The sequence below is a fragment of the Chamaea fasciata genome, unplaced genomic scaffold, assembly GCF_029207755.1.
Source record: "Chamaea fasciata isolate MVZ Bird 193981 ecotype frontalis unplaced genomic scaffold, bChaFas1.0.hap1 SCAF_7, whole genome shotgun sequence".
In the NCBI taxonomy this organism is placed as follows: domain Eukaryota; kingdom Metazoa; phylum Chordata; class Aves; order Passeriformes; family Sylviidae; genus Chamaea; species Chamaea fasciata.
Window position 1 is genome coordinate 32693952 of NW_027094092.1, and position 20245 is coordinate 32714196.

Consider the following 20245-nt stretch of genomic DNA (forward strand, 5'->3'; position numbering starts at 1 on the left):
ACAGCCCTTAAAGTAAGTGCTCTGAAAAAAACATATTTGTAAGTGAAAAAGATTACAATCTACAAGCAACAAAAAGTATGAAGAGAATTATTATACATCACCATAAAATCTGTCATGCAAATAACAGATTACAAGACAGAAAACCTAACTTTGAATTGGTATGGTTTTGAACTAGAAAGAAATACAATTTTAGGATTGTAATACAGTTTAAGTAAGGTGCAGTCTATGTTCAGAGATCAGATGGTTGTAAGAATAGGGAAGCCACAAGAATTACTGCCATTACTGATGGTTTATATCAATAACACCCAATGAGTGATTCTGTGACACAGTAATACTGTGGATGGAAGCTCTGGCAAAATGAAAACACTACAGGCAGCTTGCAGGAGTGGAGTAATTATCAAAAACTTTTAGTAGTTATGACCTGCAAAATGCCTAGGTTGTTAAAAGGGTTTGTGTAAAGTCACACAAAATACTACAGAGAAAGAAAAGCCAAAATCATAACAGGTGACTATGGATCTAAAGACTGTTATTCTTGGTAATTATTATTATTATTATTATTATTATTATTATTATTACTACTACTACAACCACTATCATCATCATTATTATTGGTAAATACAACACGTAAGTTATTTTTGTCATCTGGTTTGCCTTAATCAAGAGTTAAAAATTCATTTATAGCACTGTACACAAATGCCATGTTTATATTGATATCATAAGCAGCTTGCATGGAAAAGTATACATTAAAATGAAGAACAGCAATTCACATAATAGTTAAAGACAACTAATAACAAAACCACAAAATTCCAGTTGTCAAACATAATTTACTATGTATATTTCTTCTCTTCTCTGTTAAAACAGTAATTATTAAAACTAAAGTGATATGAGTGAATGTTTATGACTTCTTTTTAAAACTCATGACTTTAAGCAGTGTTCATTTATGCTTTAGGTTAAAGAAAATCATGTAGAGATTTCTGTGCGATGGCCTAGTGACTTTATATCCTCTTGTCAAACCTCAGCAGTTTTATTTGTAGTGATACATGCCGGAGAAGGTTGGAGGTTAAAGTTGATAGTAGGGCCAACAGGAAAGCCAACCAACTTCTTTCAAAAGATTACAACCTTTAACATATTAGGATCTGTCAGCTAACTTTGTAAGTCTACATTTGTGTACTCTTCTGCGAACTGATCCCCAAACTCCAGACCAACAGGGCTTATAAATACCTCCCTCTTACTTACCCCTCCTTATGCAATTCCTTCATAATGTTCTTACTGTTTATGTTGTTATTTTAGTTTTTGGTATTGTATAGATGTTTAGTGCTTAGTGTTAGATTACAGAAGAACATTTATAGGTAAATAAAATACCTTCCTAATTTTCTTCAGCATCATTTTCTCTTTCATCGTTAAAATTTAAGAATGGTTTTCTTAATCCAGTTAAACTAACATTAAATGTAAAACCGTCAGTCTATTGGAATAAAGCTCTCTAGATTTCCCTTTCTCCCACTTAGTTCAACATTGATTACTCTGTGACTTTAAAAAAAAAAAGTAATACAGACAAAAATAATGATAAATAAAACAATACAGAAACAAAAAGGGTAAAAAAGGATGTTAAGAGGTTGTCTAGTGCTGGTAGACAGGGTGATTTCTCAGGGCTTTGTCCAGTTATATTTTCAATAGCTCCAGGGATGGAGACTGCACAACCTCTCTGAAGAGTCCATTACCTCCCATCCCCTCACTGGGCACCACTGAGAAAATCCCGGCTTCCATATTTTCACTTCTTCCCTTCAGATATTTATGGACCTTAATAATATCCTCCCTGATCCTGCTCTTCTCCATACTAAACAGCTGGAGGTCTCCCAGCCTCTCCCCACATGAAAGATACTCCAATCCCTTCTTCACCTTCGAGGCCTCTTTTTGGATTTGCTAGAATTTACTCTCAGTACAATCATCCATATGCTCTATCTAGTCACTTAATTCAAAGGACCAAATCATTACATGGATCAAAACTAGCACTGATAGCAGCTTTATTCTTACTTGCACTGAGGACAGCATCAGTTTTTCCACTGACTTCAAAAAATTAGATCTCTGCTGGTTAGAATAATTCTGTGTACAAAAAGATGTGTATTTACTGCAGATGCCCATGATGGCCACATGATGCAGAAATGCGATTGTAATTTTTTTCAGTTACATACATTTGGTAGCATTTAGACAATAAACAACTTAGGAAACAACTTTTCTCCCAGTGTATCTGAAACACTTAACTTGCAGCTATACTGAAACCAGTCTACAGTGACACATTACTGCAATTCTACAACTCTGCATTCTAAAATGAACAACTACTGGAGAAACTCTACATATAATACCATTGCTGCTGCATGAGACCAATATAACAGAAAAATCTATTATGCTTAACTTTTTTATTTCATAAAAATGGAAATACAGATCTAAATAAAATTTGATATTTTTTAAGCATCAGACTTGACTTTAAAGCTTCTCCCACTTCTCCCTGCTCCATCTTTGAAACCCTGGAGAAGAACATTTGTTGAAGCAAAGGTTTTCCATTTCACATTTCATAGCATTTAGCTATTGCTACAATTTTAATTATGCAAACCTCAATGGGCTCTAATAAAATCTGACTGATCTGACTAATACTCTAAAACAAACATTGTGAGGTACTGAAAGCAATGTTGTACACAAATTCCCTCATGTCATAGAAAAGACTCATGCAGCACAGTGTACTTCTTCATGGGTAAAACAACATCCCATGATGTTAATAAATTTTGTCTTTTCTGCAACTAACGACAGTCTTCATATTTTTCATTCTGAAAAAAAGTCAACTTTTCTAGTTTCAGTTCAGACACACTTGCGTATCATAGCAAAACCTGGGGGAGAATACTACAGATGAGATACAAGAAATATATCAATAGCAAGGCACAATTTTGAACTACTGTTAGTTCAAATATGACCTATAAGCATATTGATATGCACAAAAAGGACTATTATAAGATTACATTCTATTTCCATTTAATATTTTAGTTACTTTTATGTAATTCAGACATATACATACATATGTACTCTGAGGTAAGATCCACCTTATGGTGCAGACATTTTCCTGAGATTTACACATGAAGGGGATTCTCCCACCATGCCAGTTCCACAGACAGCGGCTATATTTGAGGTCTATTCAAGCCAACAAGAGAGCAGAGGCTCTTATTGGTCTTGTGGTGATTAAATTTAAAAAAATCTACACGCAAAGGTATTAATTTTCAGAGCTGCACATGATGATTATACAGAGAAGGAGCAGAAAAACACAGAACACAAAAGACAGTGAGCTTCTACAAATGTGGAATGTCTTCTCCATAGTAGTGAGAACACAGACCATTCTCTGTGAACTTGTACCCCTGGACATTTTGCAGAGAAGAATGATTTGAGTGGTAGTTTGATGTGATTTGTGTTTTTCTTAGAATCCTATCCTTTATCTCCTTAATGCAAGCCAAAAAATATCTGGAACTTTATATTGTTTTTATAATACTTTATGCCAAAGCACAGACAGTATTTTTGGATTCTTTTTCTCTTCCTTGACACCCTATAAATGGTGCAAAGAAAATTAAAGTTATGAGAAGGTCTGTGCTTAGGTTTACACTTTCGCTACAAGAAAAGCAAGTTCTCATAAGAGAGCATATTTTTATGTTTCTATCTGTAGTGTGTTTTACCTTGAGTTTTAAGAAAACCAGTTTAACCTTGCAATATTTTTATGCAATATCAGGCTTTTACAGGTGCTGAATTTTAAATATAGAAGCAACAAGTAATTTGCTTGCAAATACAAATGAGATCAACAATGGAACAGGTTCCATTCCAAGCTATGGTTACAGCTGTTACAGGTTACCATGTCCACTGCCCAGAGGCACATGCCTGAGAATCAGTTACTAAGAATCACTATGCATAACAATATAAATTAAGACCATTATTCTATCTTGGCCATTTTACTACTTGAATCATGAAACCCTCAGCTTGTATTGAGGCTAGATGTGCTAACTACTGGGCAAACACATAAGGAGCTACAGTTCCCCCTACAAGAAGATTAAGCTTTCAGCCCTCCGATCACGCACACTCCTCTCTTGAATGTTGCATTTTGATGTAGTGAAATGATACAGAAAGTTTACTGGTTTTAATAAAGTGTTAGCAGTAAGGAGAAGTCTTTAAATACAGGAAATGTGACTTTTAACAAAAGGAAAAAACACTACTGCATGATAGTAGGTTTTACTCAGTAAGAGCTTTGTGTGTCTGCTAAAGTTTACAGAAGTTGTTACAGAAAAACAGTCATCTCTGTATGAGTCATGGCAACAAAGTCATAAAACCCCAACAGCACAAAACTGTGGTAAGTAGACAACATTATCACTAATAAAAAGGCAAAGTAAGCAGACTCCACATTTGACCTGAGCTTCTACTGAATTTTCCATTGAGCTTGAATTTTCAAGCCAACAGAAACGATCAAAACTAATGATTCCACAGGAGTCCATCAGTTTCAGATTAGAGAATATAGTATAATTATTCAGATTGTAGAGCATATTCCACAGAAACATTATCACACTAAAGAGTCCTACCACACTAGGAGGGATGAGTGGAAAAAAAACCCCACAACCAGCTGAAAACAGAAAGGACTTTGATAACAGGATGATGTGAGGCACATCTTCATCAAAAATATGCCAAAGCTAACCATGCATGTGTCTGCTGTAGCTTGGGTCCTGAATCCTCAAGCCTCAGGAAACCCAGCAATGAAGAAAACAGAGAGGCATTTTTGTACAGAACAGTGCCAGACATTTGTACATTTTTAGCTATCTTTCTCACATGCCCAGTGTATTTTACAGAGGCTGTGCTAATCATTTGTGCTCCAGTTCAAGGTACGTGAGCAAGCAGAAAACAAACCCTTACTTTTCTTAAAAGAAAAATCACCAACTCCAAGAACAGGGATGTTTGCCATTTTTATGATCAGTCACTGACAAAGTGAACACTGATATGAATTGACAATCCAAACTAAATTTACTAGAGGATATAACAAGACCCTGAATATTGAAGTCACATTTTTATTATGCACAAGTTTTGTAATGTACTTGGGTCAGTAATTGTAACTAAAAAACTGATTAAACTGATAAAAATTTGTTGAAAATGCACTTTGGTGAAGTTGATTTATCTGTAAAACACCTTGCTAGACAAAGACAACTTCATACAGATTTGTTTGGTACTTGGCTACAACAAAAAAATTGGTTAAAACCTATTAAAGTGTATACACCAGACTGAGAGAAAAAAACTTACAAAAATTTCCTCAGGAAAGCACAAGGCTTTAGCACAGCAAAGGTACAAAAAACTTTAAAAAAACCAGCAATCAATGCTGTTTATAAACCACTGCTAATCACAGGTAAGTTAAGTTGCTCTTAGTTTGCCAGAAGAGCTAAAACTTGATAATGCAGAAAAAGTGCTTGAATAAACTTTTCAACACACCACACAGCCAAAAAACATTACTAGAAAACATGATTTTTGATTCTGTCAGAAGAAAAAAAGCAGAAATCAAAAATATACTTCAAAATGTATTTCCAGAGTATATAAGACAGGCAACTATGATCAATGGGAACCCAGAGACCCTGAAATAGGCAACTGAACTTCTGCCAGTATAGGAATTGTATTGTTCTGAGGGTAATTGTGAGAACATAATTTTACATTAAGAAGCTAAGTATTCACCTTGTATTTTTTTTAAAAACCACCCTTGTTAAAAGCTAAAACTAAAAGAACCCAAAACAGGTAAAATCACACAGTTCAGAAAACACAAAATATCTCTACTGTGGTATTCGGAGTCTGTGCTTTAAAAGCTGAAGGACATACATTTCCACACACAAAATAAAGCTATCACTGCTTTGTGGTCTGCAGAGTATTTTTAGTTATTTTTCCTTATCCTTGGAAACATACATTACTCTTCATGCAGCAGCATCCTGAAATTTTACAACATTTTGGATTTCTTTGAAATGAAAAGTCCATTTTATTGTTTTTTAATTAAATCTATTTCCCCGAAATGCAAACTACCTTGCATTTTATTATTGCTGACTGTTATCTAAACCACGCTTGAATGCCCTCTTTATCCTTTAGTGAGCAATTGAAAGATCATATGCTAAAAAGACTTGTGCTTTCTCTTCTTCTAGCCCTATAATTAAGGCATTTTAATACATTTCTTCATAGTCATTAAGAGAGCACAATGTTAAAAATTAATGAAATGAGACAATTTTGAGTTTAACAACCATAAATACATACAACATAAATTTGTCTCAATTGTAGATATGAAAAAAAGCCTTCTTGAAATCACATGATGAGATTACTGAATTGTCAAGATTTTGCCTTTGCTGTCTAAGGGTATTTAAATGATGTATGGTAGCCTGACAGTACTCCAGTGTTGTTACATACCATACAAGAGAGGTAAACATTTCTGTCAAACATTCAAATTCCACTGGGTTTTTGTTTACCTTATATAGATGTCTATAAAAGAAGTGGTATTGCTGGATGATGCTGAAATGGGGGAGGAAAAAGGAAAGAGGAAGCAAGACAAAGGCATAGGAAGGGAAAAATGATCATAAGTCAATTGCGAAAAACCTGAAATGAAAAATACCACTATAATAACACCCACTTACAGCGGTATGTTAATAATGTTTATAATAGAATAAATACGATTGTCTTAATTTGGATTTTTTTCCTAAGAAACAGAGATCACCATATTAACGTATCACATATTTTTGCAACACAGTAATAAGTGGATTTCTTTTGTTACACGGTAAAAGGAATTCAGTGCTTCTAACTACATCATCATCATCACTTCTATATACACCAATTAAATACAGGGTGCAACTCTACTATAGACACGTTAGTAATGCGTATTTCCAAAAGATGTTACAAATGAGAAAATTATACAGCTTATCTTTTAAAACTAAGATAAGTTTTTCAAGGCTTAAAGTTTTTTATGCTTTCTCATCTTAATTTACAAAGATGCAGAGCAACACAGAGCAAGAAGTTAAGGGAGGTTTTTTTTTCCTCTTAAGAAAAATAAAATAAAAAAAAAGGGAAGTTGTTCTCCAGAAGATTTTGTAGGGCTGTCAGACTGTTATATTATAAACAACCTTATTAGTCCTTTATAATTACAATAGGTACCTCTGGACAAGATCGAGCAGACATGACAAATGCTTCTGACTTCTTTTTAAATCGAACCTGGGAGGTCATCGCTGAACAAACAGAATGCTATACAACTGGGGCCATAAATTGTGAAAGCTAACAAAAAGGTAAGTTTTTCGATATTAAAAATTAAAATTATTCTGTTCAGAATTTTCTGTGTAAGATCTGGAAACAGGAGGATTAAATAGTTTAAAAATAGTAAGTAGGTAAAGAAAAATAGATCTTTAGAAACTTTATTATCAAAATTTTTTTTTGTCAGTTGAACCTGTATTTTACTATTAATACAATGTCTTTAGCGTAGTTACTTTATTTTACAAATACTGTCTTATAGATAACACCTTAATGAGCATTTATCCATGTCTGCATTTACTTTATTTGCAGCACTATGATGCAATTGTGGACCGTTAAAATAAAACCAGTCTGTCTGAAATCTATGGGATTTGCTTGCTGCTATCCTTACATCAAGTCAGTAATGCATTTTCTTAACATTTTTATTTTGTTTTAGGATCATTTAACAGTACTGGTAGTTTTGGATTAAATTTAATTTGCATGGAGATAAACAGTAACTTAAGTGACTGGAACTGGAAACCAGTTGATGCATTCACTTTTAAATCTCGTATTTCAGTTTGGAGAGGAAATGTAAGGATTGAATTAGAAAGCTCTAAACTCTTGATGAGAATTAGTGGTTTAGATCAGAAGAAAATGAAACTTTCAGTTATTTTCCTTACAGTTAGGCTGAACGAAATGGTAAATCAACAAAAGATTTGGACAGCATTCAAATCATGAGCTTTACCTAATAAAAGTTCTAACAGAGCACTGAGCATACCATTTGAAACAAATATGAAATAAATATGAAATATGAATGACTTAAAAAAGAACCATATGAGAAGCAAAACAGTAAAATCACCAAAATTCGAGCAAAGGAAATTTGAACTGAAATGTATGATGGGCAATTAAGTACCTATTTTGACAATTCTAAGTGGTCAAGTTTTTAAAGTATGACATAGAAACCTTAACCTATCTGTATATGAGTGATAAATGAGGCATTTTGTGTCATTACATTCCCATAAATCACCTTCTTTAACTGCTGATGACTTTTATCAGCTCTAACCTTTTCAAGCTTCTATCAGAGTGCTAACATTTTCAACTTTGACACATACACAGTTTACAAATTCTGCAGCTGATTAACTCTGGACAGAAGCTCATTGCCATCATTGTCTTCTTCAAGTTTGGTTACAGTTTCAGTGTCTCAAAAACTCACAGGCATCCTTCATATGCCAGAAAATACCACTTCACTTTGCTGGGCTGTGTTGAAAAGGATCCAAGATATTTCTCTTTTTGAAATAAGTAAATGAGAATATATTTTCAAAAGTAGTCTTCTACAGAAAGACGGAAATATATGTAATTTTCATTAATTTAAAATAAACAGCGTTTTCCAAATAAAGAGATAAAAGTAATATGATCAATTTTACATGACTTTATAATATAAACAAGCTTGGAATAAAAAATTTGACTACACAAGAAATGTTGCTGCAAAAGTTTCTGATGTAAACAACACTAAGAAGTTGAAGTTTTCCTAATTATTGCAGTGTATTGTATATACGACATTACAGAACACTGCAATTATAAACTGATCATGATCATGAGCCTTTAAATAATTTTGTGGGATCCCTCACTAAATTCCTCTCTCAAGTATTTTGTGATTTTTAAGGATTATAAATAGCAATATCTTGAAAGTATAAATTTCAAAGATTCAATTTCAGCATTTCAGCACTTGGAACATGAAATTAATTCAACCATGATATACTTAGAATATAACAAATGAAAGAGCAGAAAAAAATAGAAGAAAAAATGTTTTATCCTGGGTAAGTAGACCTAGAGATTTCAAGGAACACTAGCTTTCTGTAGAAATTAAATTATCTATTTGCCTGACACATTCAAATTTTGCTACAAATAGATGATAAAATAGCTTATAAAATCTCATGCAGGTGTTTGTCTTATTTTAATTTACTGTACTATTCCAACAATAAGAAGACAGCTATACAGTAGCTCTTTCTGCTTTAGTAGCATCAAGATATAGTAAGAATGGTATCAAAACTCTAATCTAAAATGTATTTTTGCTATTTTTGGAATTTAAAAAGGTGCAGAATATAATTGCAGATGTATTTCATCTATTGAAACAGCAGTGACTCATTCATTGAAATGAATTTCCAAGATATACCTTATCTGGACACTGAAACAAAGCCCAGGTCTAAAGAGACACTGTCTTTAATAGTATTAGTCAGACTGAAATTTTTATGTTGGTTGTGCGACTACCGGAAGCCTGGTACTTCAGATGGTATTAGTTTTGATAAGAGCTAACTAGACATCAGACCTGAATAATGAAACATGAAGAGACAGGCTTGGAACATATAAATAGGAATGCCCACAGAGATTCTCATGCAGCTGATTGTCTCTTGTTGATAAACAACACAACTTAGAAAAACAGTGGATGAAGAAAAAATTTTTGCAGCATCACAACTAATTTAGCCTTACAGTGTCAATATTTAAGGCCCATCCATACAAAATACAAAGTTCTTTATTTCACTAATAATGTCACACATCAGAGAAGCCGTTCAGTTACACTTTGACAATCGAGATGTAAATCTTGGAATGTCTGTAAGTATTCATGACAAAGGCACATTTATCATTTAAATAAAAGGACACGATTTCCTGATATTCGTATCAAAGACTAGTGATGGATGAGAGCATTCTAATCAAATGAAAAGAAGGAACACAGATGCTAACTATTTTGATTAGGAGAGGGAAATGAAGACCTCTTTCCTAAATCAAGATCTAAACATTCATGAAGTAAATATACAAATATATATGTGAGTGTATATAACACACTATACATGCTTAGGAGCTTGGTATGTTCTCTAGCAGAAATGCTACAAATGCTAACTAGAATAACTGCCAATTTACTTAAGGTCAGAAGAATCCACATAACACTGACATTGATAAACTCCACTTAATTGCTTATGAATTTATACATTCAGAAGCAATTTTAGCTTTCTTCTATTAAAATTCAATAAGTAATAAAAGAGAATTTTTTTCTTTTGTAACTTGTTTTCTACTGCCTTAGTTCTAGGTTTAAATTATACTTCTGTAACATCATCCTTATGTAACTTAAAACTGCATAAAATCAATCTAAATATTACCGAAGACAAAAATGTAGACTGTTCAAATGGGATGCAATATTGCAAGATAAATGTGGAACTTCAGAGCCAAACTTTATTGTAAGCTTTTACATTTTTGATACTCAAGTCACCTTATTTCAGTGTCTTGCTTTATGTGTACCCAAAATTTTATACAAACAATTTTGCATGTTTAGGAAGAACTAACTAATAAACATCAAGAATTTTCCTTTCTGAGCATGAGAGTCACAACTGCTGCCAGTGAGACAGCCAGAAGTTTGCTCAATTTGCAGATCCATATGCAGTGTCAAGGTCCCATGAGGTTCAATGATGCCTTCACAAAGTGTTGTCAAATGATGATAACATGAAAGTCCTTGAAATCAATCTTTCTCATTCTCCTTTAAGCAGGCAGTAACTTTAAAGAAAATCCCTCTGATACTTTTCCATTAAAATTCTGGAATGAGTGAACAACTTTTTGATATCCTTAAGAAAGTACCCCAGTCACTCTAGTTTTGAACAGAGAAAGAAAAGCCTCTTTGCCAACTGGAGAACTATTAATCAAACATACTTGTCTATACCTTGCTGTAGTTATGAAACAAACAAAGTACTAAAAAACTGAAAATAATTTAAGAAACGAGTCTCTGTTGCACAGTTTTCAAGAATTTACATGAAGGAACATCTTACAGTCTCTACAAAAGTACGTAACTGAACCTAAACTGGTGGTACTGAGGCAGAAAAAATATATTTGAAATCAAAAATATTCTTAAAGCAACAATATATTTCTTATTGTTGAAATAAGTTTTAGTCTAACAGAAATGCATTTGGAGCTAAGAAAGATATAATGTACTGTTTAAAAAAAATACACCAACAAGCATTTTGCTCTGCCACTCAGAAGCTTTAGCAAGACACATCTGATGATGCGCTTAATGCAACTTATCCAAATATCCTCAGTGCCTGCTTTAATCCAAGATTAGGGAAGCAGATTCTTATGCTCTGGAAACAGGAATTCATACTGTACAATCACTCAGAATAAATAAAATGTAGGAAGCTTAAATATATACACTTCAGTCTCAATCAAAAGAAACTCTCTCAGAGCTCTCACAGAGGCTGAACATAAACGTGGTACACCATAGTGACACTGTACTTCTTTTGGCTTAAGCCAAGATTCAGGCACAAGGAATTTGTGCAACTGAGTGGAAATGTGATTCCTATCCATTAACTGCCCAGGGACTACTGAATCTACTCATTTTGTACTTCAAATTACTCTTAGGTTGTGCATTAACCTCACCAGTCCCATGCTTTTAAACACTTTATTTACTGAGTCCTATCTGTAATCAGCTATTGACATTATTTATTTTTTCCTTATATTAGCACATATAGTTTAGTATTATATACATAGTAGTTTATCATTTATTATATTGAAGGCTGTTTAAGACAAACAAAATTCCTCCACCTCTTGGACCTTTTGTGAAAAATTTACTGGATGCTCAATATATATAATATTCAATAGCATGTGAGAATAATTTTTATGCAACTCTGATAGTTAGAAAGATAGATAACTCAATTATTAGATCATCTATCAAAATATTCAGATGTGTAAGAGGCTACTAAAAAGATTGATGACTGAGAAAGTCCACTGATTCTCTAGCCATCATATCCACACATTTGGCTAGACAACATTTTTCGCTGCCTTCACAAGCAAGCTTCATTACCCATCACTCCACTGAAAAGAGTTTATTATGAGGCTGCCATCTTGGCAAGACTATTATTTAGATGATAAATGTTGGGGGGAAAAGTGTGTCTAGATTTTTTTTTTAACCATGAGCTTTTTGACAGATAAAACAAACAGCATCTACATTTCTAATTAACTTAAATTTGGCATATACAAATATAGGTCAGTAAAGCTATGATATGCTACTAGATTATCTTCCGTCTGAATCTTGCCCTTCATTTGCAAAATGTAAATTAACTAATTAGAAGAAAGGCAGCATTATTTGTGACAAAATGCTGCTTCTACTTTTTTTGCTTTGTGACATTTATGATCAACTGCAGCCCTTCATTTTAACTTCTAGTAGATGGATAATTATGCTCAAACTAATTTATTAGGCTTTTAGCATTGTAACCCGAATAAAAACTTGAGATTTCTGAAGGCAAAGAAGCACAACAACTGCAACATACAGCTAAATGACGTACCTGACAGTTTTACTTCATTCACAACATTATGCCTTTAACATATTTTGCATGAATACAGGTACAAATATTTTCACTTTCAATGTTCAAGTAACTGACTCAGAGGAAAGTCCCTATTAATATTCTTAAAATTTCCTTGAAATCTCTGCATCCCTTCTGTACATGATGCACAGTAGCAATAATATACTTATGTTTTGTTCATCAGTAACAAGAGTTAAATTTCACTTTATACGCCTACTACCTTCTTAAATTATCATTTGAAATGGATTAGACTAGCACCTCCAGAGGTACAAAAAGGAAAAGGAAGCTGATCATTCTTGAGTTTCAGCCCAGCAACTTGACCTTGTTAAATAAAAATATATGATATCATAGCTTACAGGAAGGCATTCTTTTTGCTTTGGTTTGGTTTTAACTACTAGTAGGTAGGCAAAGAACCAACACTAAAAGATACACTGAATATGTCAGATGTAAATGTCAATTAAAAATTACAAGGAGTTCTGAAAAGTAAGGTCTGTGGGGGGTTGACATTCTTTGACATAGTGGAGTGTCTGCAACCAGGCCTTTGGCAAGAATAGCAGGATCTATGCTGTCAGCTCTTATCGTACATAAACTTAGATGCTTGTCTAATCTGAATGAGAAATACCAGGAGAACTGGAGCTGAAGCCTTGCAGTAATACGGAAGAAAGCTGAAAATGCTCTATCTACACTACATGAATCTCCTGTGACCAGAAAATATTTAAGACAGTACAGAACAATATAAGGGAAAAATAACATAAACAAAGGCATATACTGCTTCATTTACTATTTTTTAAGTTCAGGATGTAACAATCTAGCAGTGAAAGAGGCTTACATAAGAGAATTACACTATAATGAAAAATCCAGTTTCATATCCTATGAAATACGATACCTAAGGAGAACAATGCATGAATATATACACTTAATATCAATCATTCAAATATAAATGATAATATGAATAAAATAAGGTCTTTCTTTGCTTTGACAAAAATTAGTTTTGATATAAAATTAAACAATCTACGATGCACAGCAGAACAATTAACTTATGCTATGCATAAGCCATGGTCTCAGTGAAGAGGTCTTCATGCTCTTTTTCAACCACATTGTTGAAGAGAGCATGACAGGTAAAATCTAAAAACATTACTTTTGAGCTAGAGTAAAAAAAATGTATTTTGCATAAGCTATATGTTGATTTTTATACTGTTCATGTGTCATTAAATAAAGACAAAATAATTAATATGAAATGCTATTGGAAATAGGCTGAATGTATCTACGACATTTGTGAAGTGCAGAGATACGCCTTTTTGTTTGTTTATGTGTGCATGTATATTTGAATGTACACTTGTATGTTATTCTTGCAGAAGAACACAGAAGTTTATCATCTTTACAAAGTACATTACTGCATTTTCTACTAGAAAAGTAGTAGAAAATGGCATTTTTCACTGCTTTTGGTTCTCTTCTATAAACAAACATATCTTACTCAGAGATATTAAGGTTAGCAAGTTAGCATAGTAATTCACTTTAAAAAAAGTGAATTAGTTTTGAAGAAACTTACTATATAAAGTCCTAAGCAGTAAAAATCACCCTAAACTCTCTCTTATATCTACATCCATTTTTGTTTAAGATTAATTTAGTAATTCAAGTGAAGCCAGAAGGGAGAGAAAAAAGCATAGCAAAAAGCATAGCAAAACCCAGCATGTGTGAAAATCTACAAGCATTAGATAGCTAAACAAACCCTAAGTCCCTCAGTGTTGCAGTAAGGTCAAAACCTTTCAGCATTGTACCAGTGTGTCAAAATATGTCAACAAACCATCATACTGCAAGAAGAAGAATGACCTTTCAGTTCTTTATGTTTGGGCTGCTTTGGATACTGGGTATGCATGAACAGTTTTCCTAGCGACTTGACAAATAAAACTCCCAAGGTTTCTTCCAAGTCAAATAGTTAAAACTGTTTTCAACTCACCAAAACAATTTTTTAAACCATCTGCAACTGAAGAACACTGAAGTTGTTAATAGAATGGACATCCACAAACCCACAACAGCTCTCCCTCCTCCCCTACCAGCTACAATCAGACAACAATTATTACTTCAACAGTCTTCATAGTAACCTGTTAAACCAATTTAAAGAGATGAACAGCAAAAAATGCCTGTAATTTGCATCTCCTGATTCAGACTTTGATCACATAGAATTCATCCTTACTGTCAACTGTAAATGAATTTGAATGCAACACTTTTCTCAAAATAACTAGGAACACATTATCTGTGTTTGAGTTGTGATATACAATCCTTTGCATCATTTCTGTTTGCACTTATCTGAATTAAACATCCTTTTATTAATCCACGGGGTTCTATGATAATTTAATAATTTTACTGTGACTTACAGTTATTAACTGAAGTCTCAAGATCAGGCATAATGTACCAATTAATAGCACACTGAATCATGAATTTAACCTTCCTAAAAGTGTGATCAGTATTTTAAAATTACTCATGGGAAACTTGCTTTTATTTATTCTTTCAAAAAGCAGAAGCACAGGACTAAACATTTAGAATACAAAGAAATGGTGGAAGGAATTTAGTACAGAGATGACTTACCATTTTTATTCAAAGAGAAGATGAAATGCTTCTTTTTCACTACGTGAAATTGCCTTTAGTTTAATAACAGTGTCAAATATGACATTTTCCTACGGTTTTCCTCACATATAGTAAAGTCTCTTTAGCTAATAATGACGTCAAGTTATCTCCTGGGACTCTCTAGAAATTACATTCCAGACTGTACATATGCCTTAGCCATGCTTGAAGAAGATAGGAAATGTAAATTGCTGTATTTGAGTTTATATCTTACAGCAAGTCACTGACAGGGTACCCACTAATTGCTGTTTGAACCATGTGTTGCTGATCTGTATATCCTTAGAAAACAGTAGTCATGCCTGTCAGCTCTGACTTACAGACTTACAGCTAGGTTTCCAATTTTTAATTCAAGTTGAAAAAAGTTATAAAAACAGACACTATGGAGGAAAGAAATAGCAACATTCATCTAAACCCTAATATCATTTACAACATGTTCATAGACCCCATTTTAAAGTGCAATCTGCATAACTTGCTGTTCATGCTCTCCAAATTATCTTTAGTCACACTAACTATTAAATAGCTTCTATTCTCATAGTTACAACAAATGCACCAATGTAGACCAGTGAAAAATGAAAAGCGTGGAATCTACTACTTGTGCACAAAGCAATTATATTTTGTGCATGGAGTTTTTATGTTTACCCAGTGGCAGTGTAAGCTACAACCTGCTCAGTGGATGCCACCACTGTGGAGGAACAAACATACTGAAGGAAGTATATGAAACACCTTATACTAAGTTTGCCCAGTATATAAAATAGCTTTTTTTCCTAAAACATAACTCTGCAAAATCAGTCTGGGAATATGCAAGACCAAACTTGCCTTTTCCTGTTTCTTTATTATTGAAAAATCTCAATATCTTAACAACATCCTAAATTATAACTGTGCAAATCCACTGACAAGGTACACTTTGTACATTTTTAATGTAAAGCTTAATTTGAGGATGAGGTTGCAGTGCACCACTGCAACTGAAAATTGCTTAACAATACCATTGATGTATGAGCCATAAAAAACCTCGCTAAGCTGTCCCTGCAGAACTCAGAGTAATAAAAAGGTGTTCTTCTGCACTGAGGTGAACAGACATGGTTGACTGCATCTAGGGAGCTGTACTGTTAAATGAGAAAGTGCCATTTCTTTCCTGTCAGTACAGACCAATTTAAGACACTCACAGATTTAGTTAGCACAAAGTACAGGATTTAATGAAATACACACATAACAGCAAACAAGCCCCAGCTATATTCAAAGCTTTCAGTCAGACTCTGAATAGAATTCATCTTACATCTGTGACGTGAGGAAAGAACATAGAAGCTTTTCTAGTTTGACTCCCAATTTTTAGATAAGCAATAAAAAAGCTGAACGGAAAAGGTCTAAAACCTCTCACTTTCATTACTTTCAAAGTACCTAGATTTGTGTTTCTATCCACATCTAACAGGTAATACAGATTTTCTCTTGAATTTCATTTCTGCTTTAAGTTCAATCAATGGGTCAAACTATTACTTGAGTGTCATATCATCTCCATTGCAAACTTATGCATGTTCTCCATATAATTTCTCTTTCAAGAGGGAGACACAAAGGTGTGGGGAATTGACTGAGAATCTGTTTCTCTCTTAAGAGACCTCTGCTTAGACTGATTAAATAATACAAAATTGGTTCACAGTTTGTGTAGCTATATACCTTTGTCCTTTCATATAAACAGTTCCACAGACCAATGAAGGGTAACAGTCGAACCTACATGAAACCTAATCTGTCAACACGTGTTCATTAACCCAACTGTCATTATATTAGAAACTACAGTAATTCAGAACTCGTTTCAGAGGATGTGGCACTGTCAGCTTGGCCAAGCAGTACCAAAATAAAAACTAACAGGATTTATTCTTTAAAAAACCCCACAGAAATCTGTCTAATTTCCATAATTAACCTAAATTTTGGATTTAGGGTGTAACGAATCTCACTATTGAGAGTTCTAGTTTCCTTTATACGCATGTAAATTTACTATATTTAAGCATCAACCATTTTTGTAGTTGTTTCCAATACAAACAGCTGTAACAGTAGATTTGGAAATTTCTCAAAACTACTTCCAAAATGTTTTATTGATCCATGTATCACTCCAGTCTAGTTTTTGCAACACTAAAGATACTTGACTAACAGCTCAGTGAGAGACGTTATTAATTTTTGAACTTGAATTAATAATTGGTACATGTTGAAATTAAAATGAAGTTAGCAACGACTTGGTTTCTAGATAAAAGCATAACAGAAGCTTTCTTTGGAAATGTCAGATGCAAATGGTACACACTACTCTCAAATGTTTTAAACTAAAATGTGGATAGACAGTTCATAGCACAAAAAAAAAGGACAGAAACTGTAATAGCAATTTTATTACAAACCACAACTGGATCAATGCCTTCATTCTACCTGTCAATGCAAGTTTCACCACATCTCAACTTACTATCTTTATGCACAAGTTATCTGTTTCAAATTCACTTTGTGGAGATATTCTTCTCTGATACCATAATGGATGCCTTCAAACACACCCTTTACATTCAGGAAGTATTCCAGTACATCTAATGGTCTTCTCCCAGCCTGAGCTGCTCCATTTCCTTTACAATGATGTGCAGTTCAGCACTGTTTGCATCACAATCTTTCCTGCAATTCTCACCATTTGCCTTGATATTTTATACACTCAAATTTCTTTCTACGTTTTATATCCAGTGTTTCACAACTTCTTTTCTACAACTCTTCTAGAGTATAATATCTTCATCTGACAGCCTTCCAAGTTTCCCATTACCTTGATTCAAGTTTTCCAATTCTCTGCTTTCTGGGATTATCAAATAAGAGCAGGTCCTTTTCATGTCAATCAAGAATGTTGCTGCAGAGCATAATTCCCCACTTTGATGATGTTATTATCAAGATCTGGTTTCCCTTTCTCTGCTGTTTTCTATTGAACCTGATTTTAAGGTACTTCCAATGGTAATACTAGTTATTTTCACAGTCAGCTGAAATACTATTTGGTCACCAGACTAGTCTCTGATACTGGCACACGCCCCCTTTTTGTTGCATGTTCATACGCGTGTGCCATGTTCTCCACTATCCCTCTGATGGTCTCTTGTGGACACTGAGAAGACCTTTAAATTTATGCTTTAAAAAAATCTGTTATTAAAACTTTAATTTGCCCCACTATCTTCCTTAGGGTTCTAATACATAGAAAAATGGCATTGAAGATGAAGCATTGTGTTTAGTATCTTTTTGGGAAAAAAAAATCTTCCAGTGAGGAGGCATCTAGTAGCATGGAAAGATTTATAAATATACACAACAATGACTTTTAGAACAGTAAAGCTGAAGTATTTTAACCATATTTAAAAGACAATACCTTTACACCAATACCATCAACATGCCACAAAATTCCGTCTAGCACAACTTATTACCCCCCTTTTCCTGCAAATACTTACTACATTTTCAACTTGAAGGTAACTGTAATTATTGCTTCAAATGCAAACAATATACAAAAGAAATACTTTATTAAAAAAAATCCACTGTGAAAGAGTGCTGTCCTAAATACAGTGTTAGGGAGCAGTAACATCCTTTATACACAAACTCCACTTGGTTAGACTGCAAAGATTTTTTAACAAATTTGGCACCTTGCAAGTATTCCAAAATGTTACAGCAAAATCTTCTTTCTAAGTCAGATACTAAAAAACTGACATATGACTTCTGTACCAAAATAACTTACTCTGTTATTACCACCCCTGTAAAATCACCATATATATTTGCTGCATGTTAACAATTAAGATCTAATTTTTTCATCAATATTTCAGCACACTATCCTGAAACGACAATAAATGACATTCAAAATACAGATTAGTAACATGTAGAGTCAGTAGTGCTTTATCCAGTAACTTTCTTTTAAAATGAAGTCCTGTTTATCTAAAAGGAAAGAGAATAGAAATATACCTGTTCCAGTAGCTCCAAAACTGGTCCTGCAAGTAGGCTTGGTGGCTACTTTCATCACCAAATGAGGCTTTGCTTTCAATCCAGTGAATTATGTGTCCTTCCACAGCTAGGGTGACAGCAGAAAATAAACTGAACTCTGAAAATCACACTGAACAACCTGTAAGACTGTTAGGGAACATTCTATTTACTCCGCAATCTACTACACAATTCATGCTTGCAACCGAGTTACATACTTTTACAGTAAAAATTATCTTTCAAATATGCACATAGGGCATTTAAAAAAATACCAGAAAATACTTTTAACAGATAATCACATGAATTTCAGTTTAATTACACCCTGTTCCACATATCTGTATTTATTCTAACACAAACAGAAAGTAAAGAAAAAGAAATTAGACTAAAAAACAGTTGCATTCTTCTACTACCCTTTGCTGGAAGGTAGTTGTCAGGTAAGAAATGGCTGAATGACAAAAACAGTTAGCTAAACTGCTAAAGACAACACTTGTCACCAATCCAGTATGGAAGGTGTAAGAAAGAGAAGGAAATTCATCCTGGACACGTGTCTGCTTCCTTTCTTTTGTAAAGCCAGTAATGCTTCATCAAAAAAAAGTAATAGAAAGGCTTCTGTGAAAAAATGTGACTTTGAATTTCTGCTTCTTTCTATGCTTTGGTATTTGCTTTGGTTCATGCTTTTCCTCATTTCTTGCAGGAGTGAACCACTAATATTAATAAAATCATCATTTTTTGGACAAAGGCATGTCATCTCTGAAGTTAACAAGGCAATTCCGCAGAAGAAATCATGAACATCACTCTAAGAGAACTTTCTTTCTCCAAAAAGGTGTTGTTGGGTGTCATTGTAAAGATCTTTAAAAATGTTACCTTTATTTTGAGTTACCTGCAATATCCACAACCATGATGCCTTATCCTAAATTTGACTTGGAATGATGTTTTCAGAGAACATGCAAACCCAGAAGCACTATACAGAAAGATTACAACAGGCTATAGCAGCAAATGATTGAACACAGACTGCAAAATTACTCAGGAAATCTGGGAAAATAACTCACGAAGTCACCACACTAAGCTCTATG

The 20245-nt window shown here is 33.6% G+C and overlaps 1 protein-coding gene across 7 annotated transcripts in view; it reads right to left on the bottom strand.

Moving 5' to 3' along the window:
* CDIN1 (CDAN1 interacting nuclease 1) overlaps positions 1–20245 on the bottom strand; it is a 124997-nt gene that overhangs the window by 42392 nt on the left and 62360 nt on the right. For 5 of the 7 annotated variants that reach the window (XM_066188333.1, XM_066188337.1, XM_066188334.1 and 2 more), the window contains one exon: positions 19158–19263. In XM_066188333.1, coding sequence (XP_066044430.1) covers positions 19158–19263 — 106 coding nt within the window. Of the gene's footprint in view, positions 1–17616; positions 19031–19157; positions 19323–20245 lie in introns of those variants that run through there. The other 2 variants (XM_066188335.1, XM_066188336.1) reach the window with 2 other exon arrangements.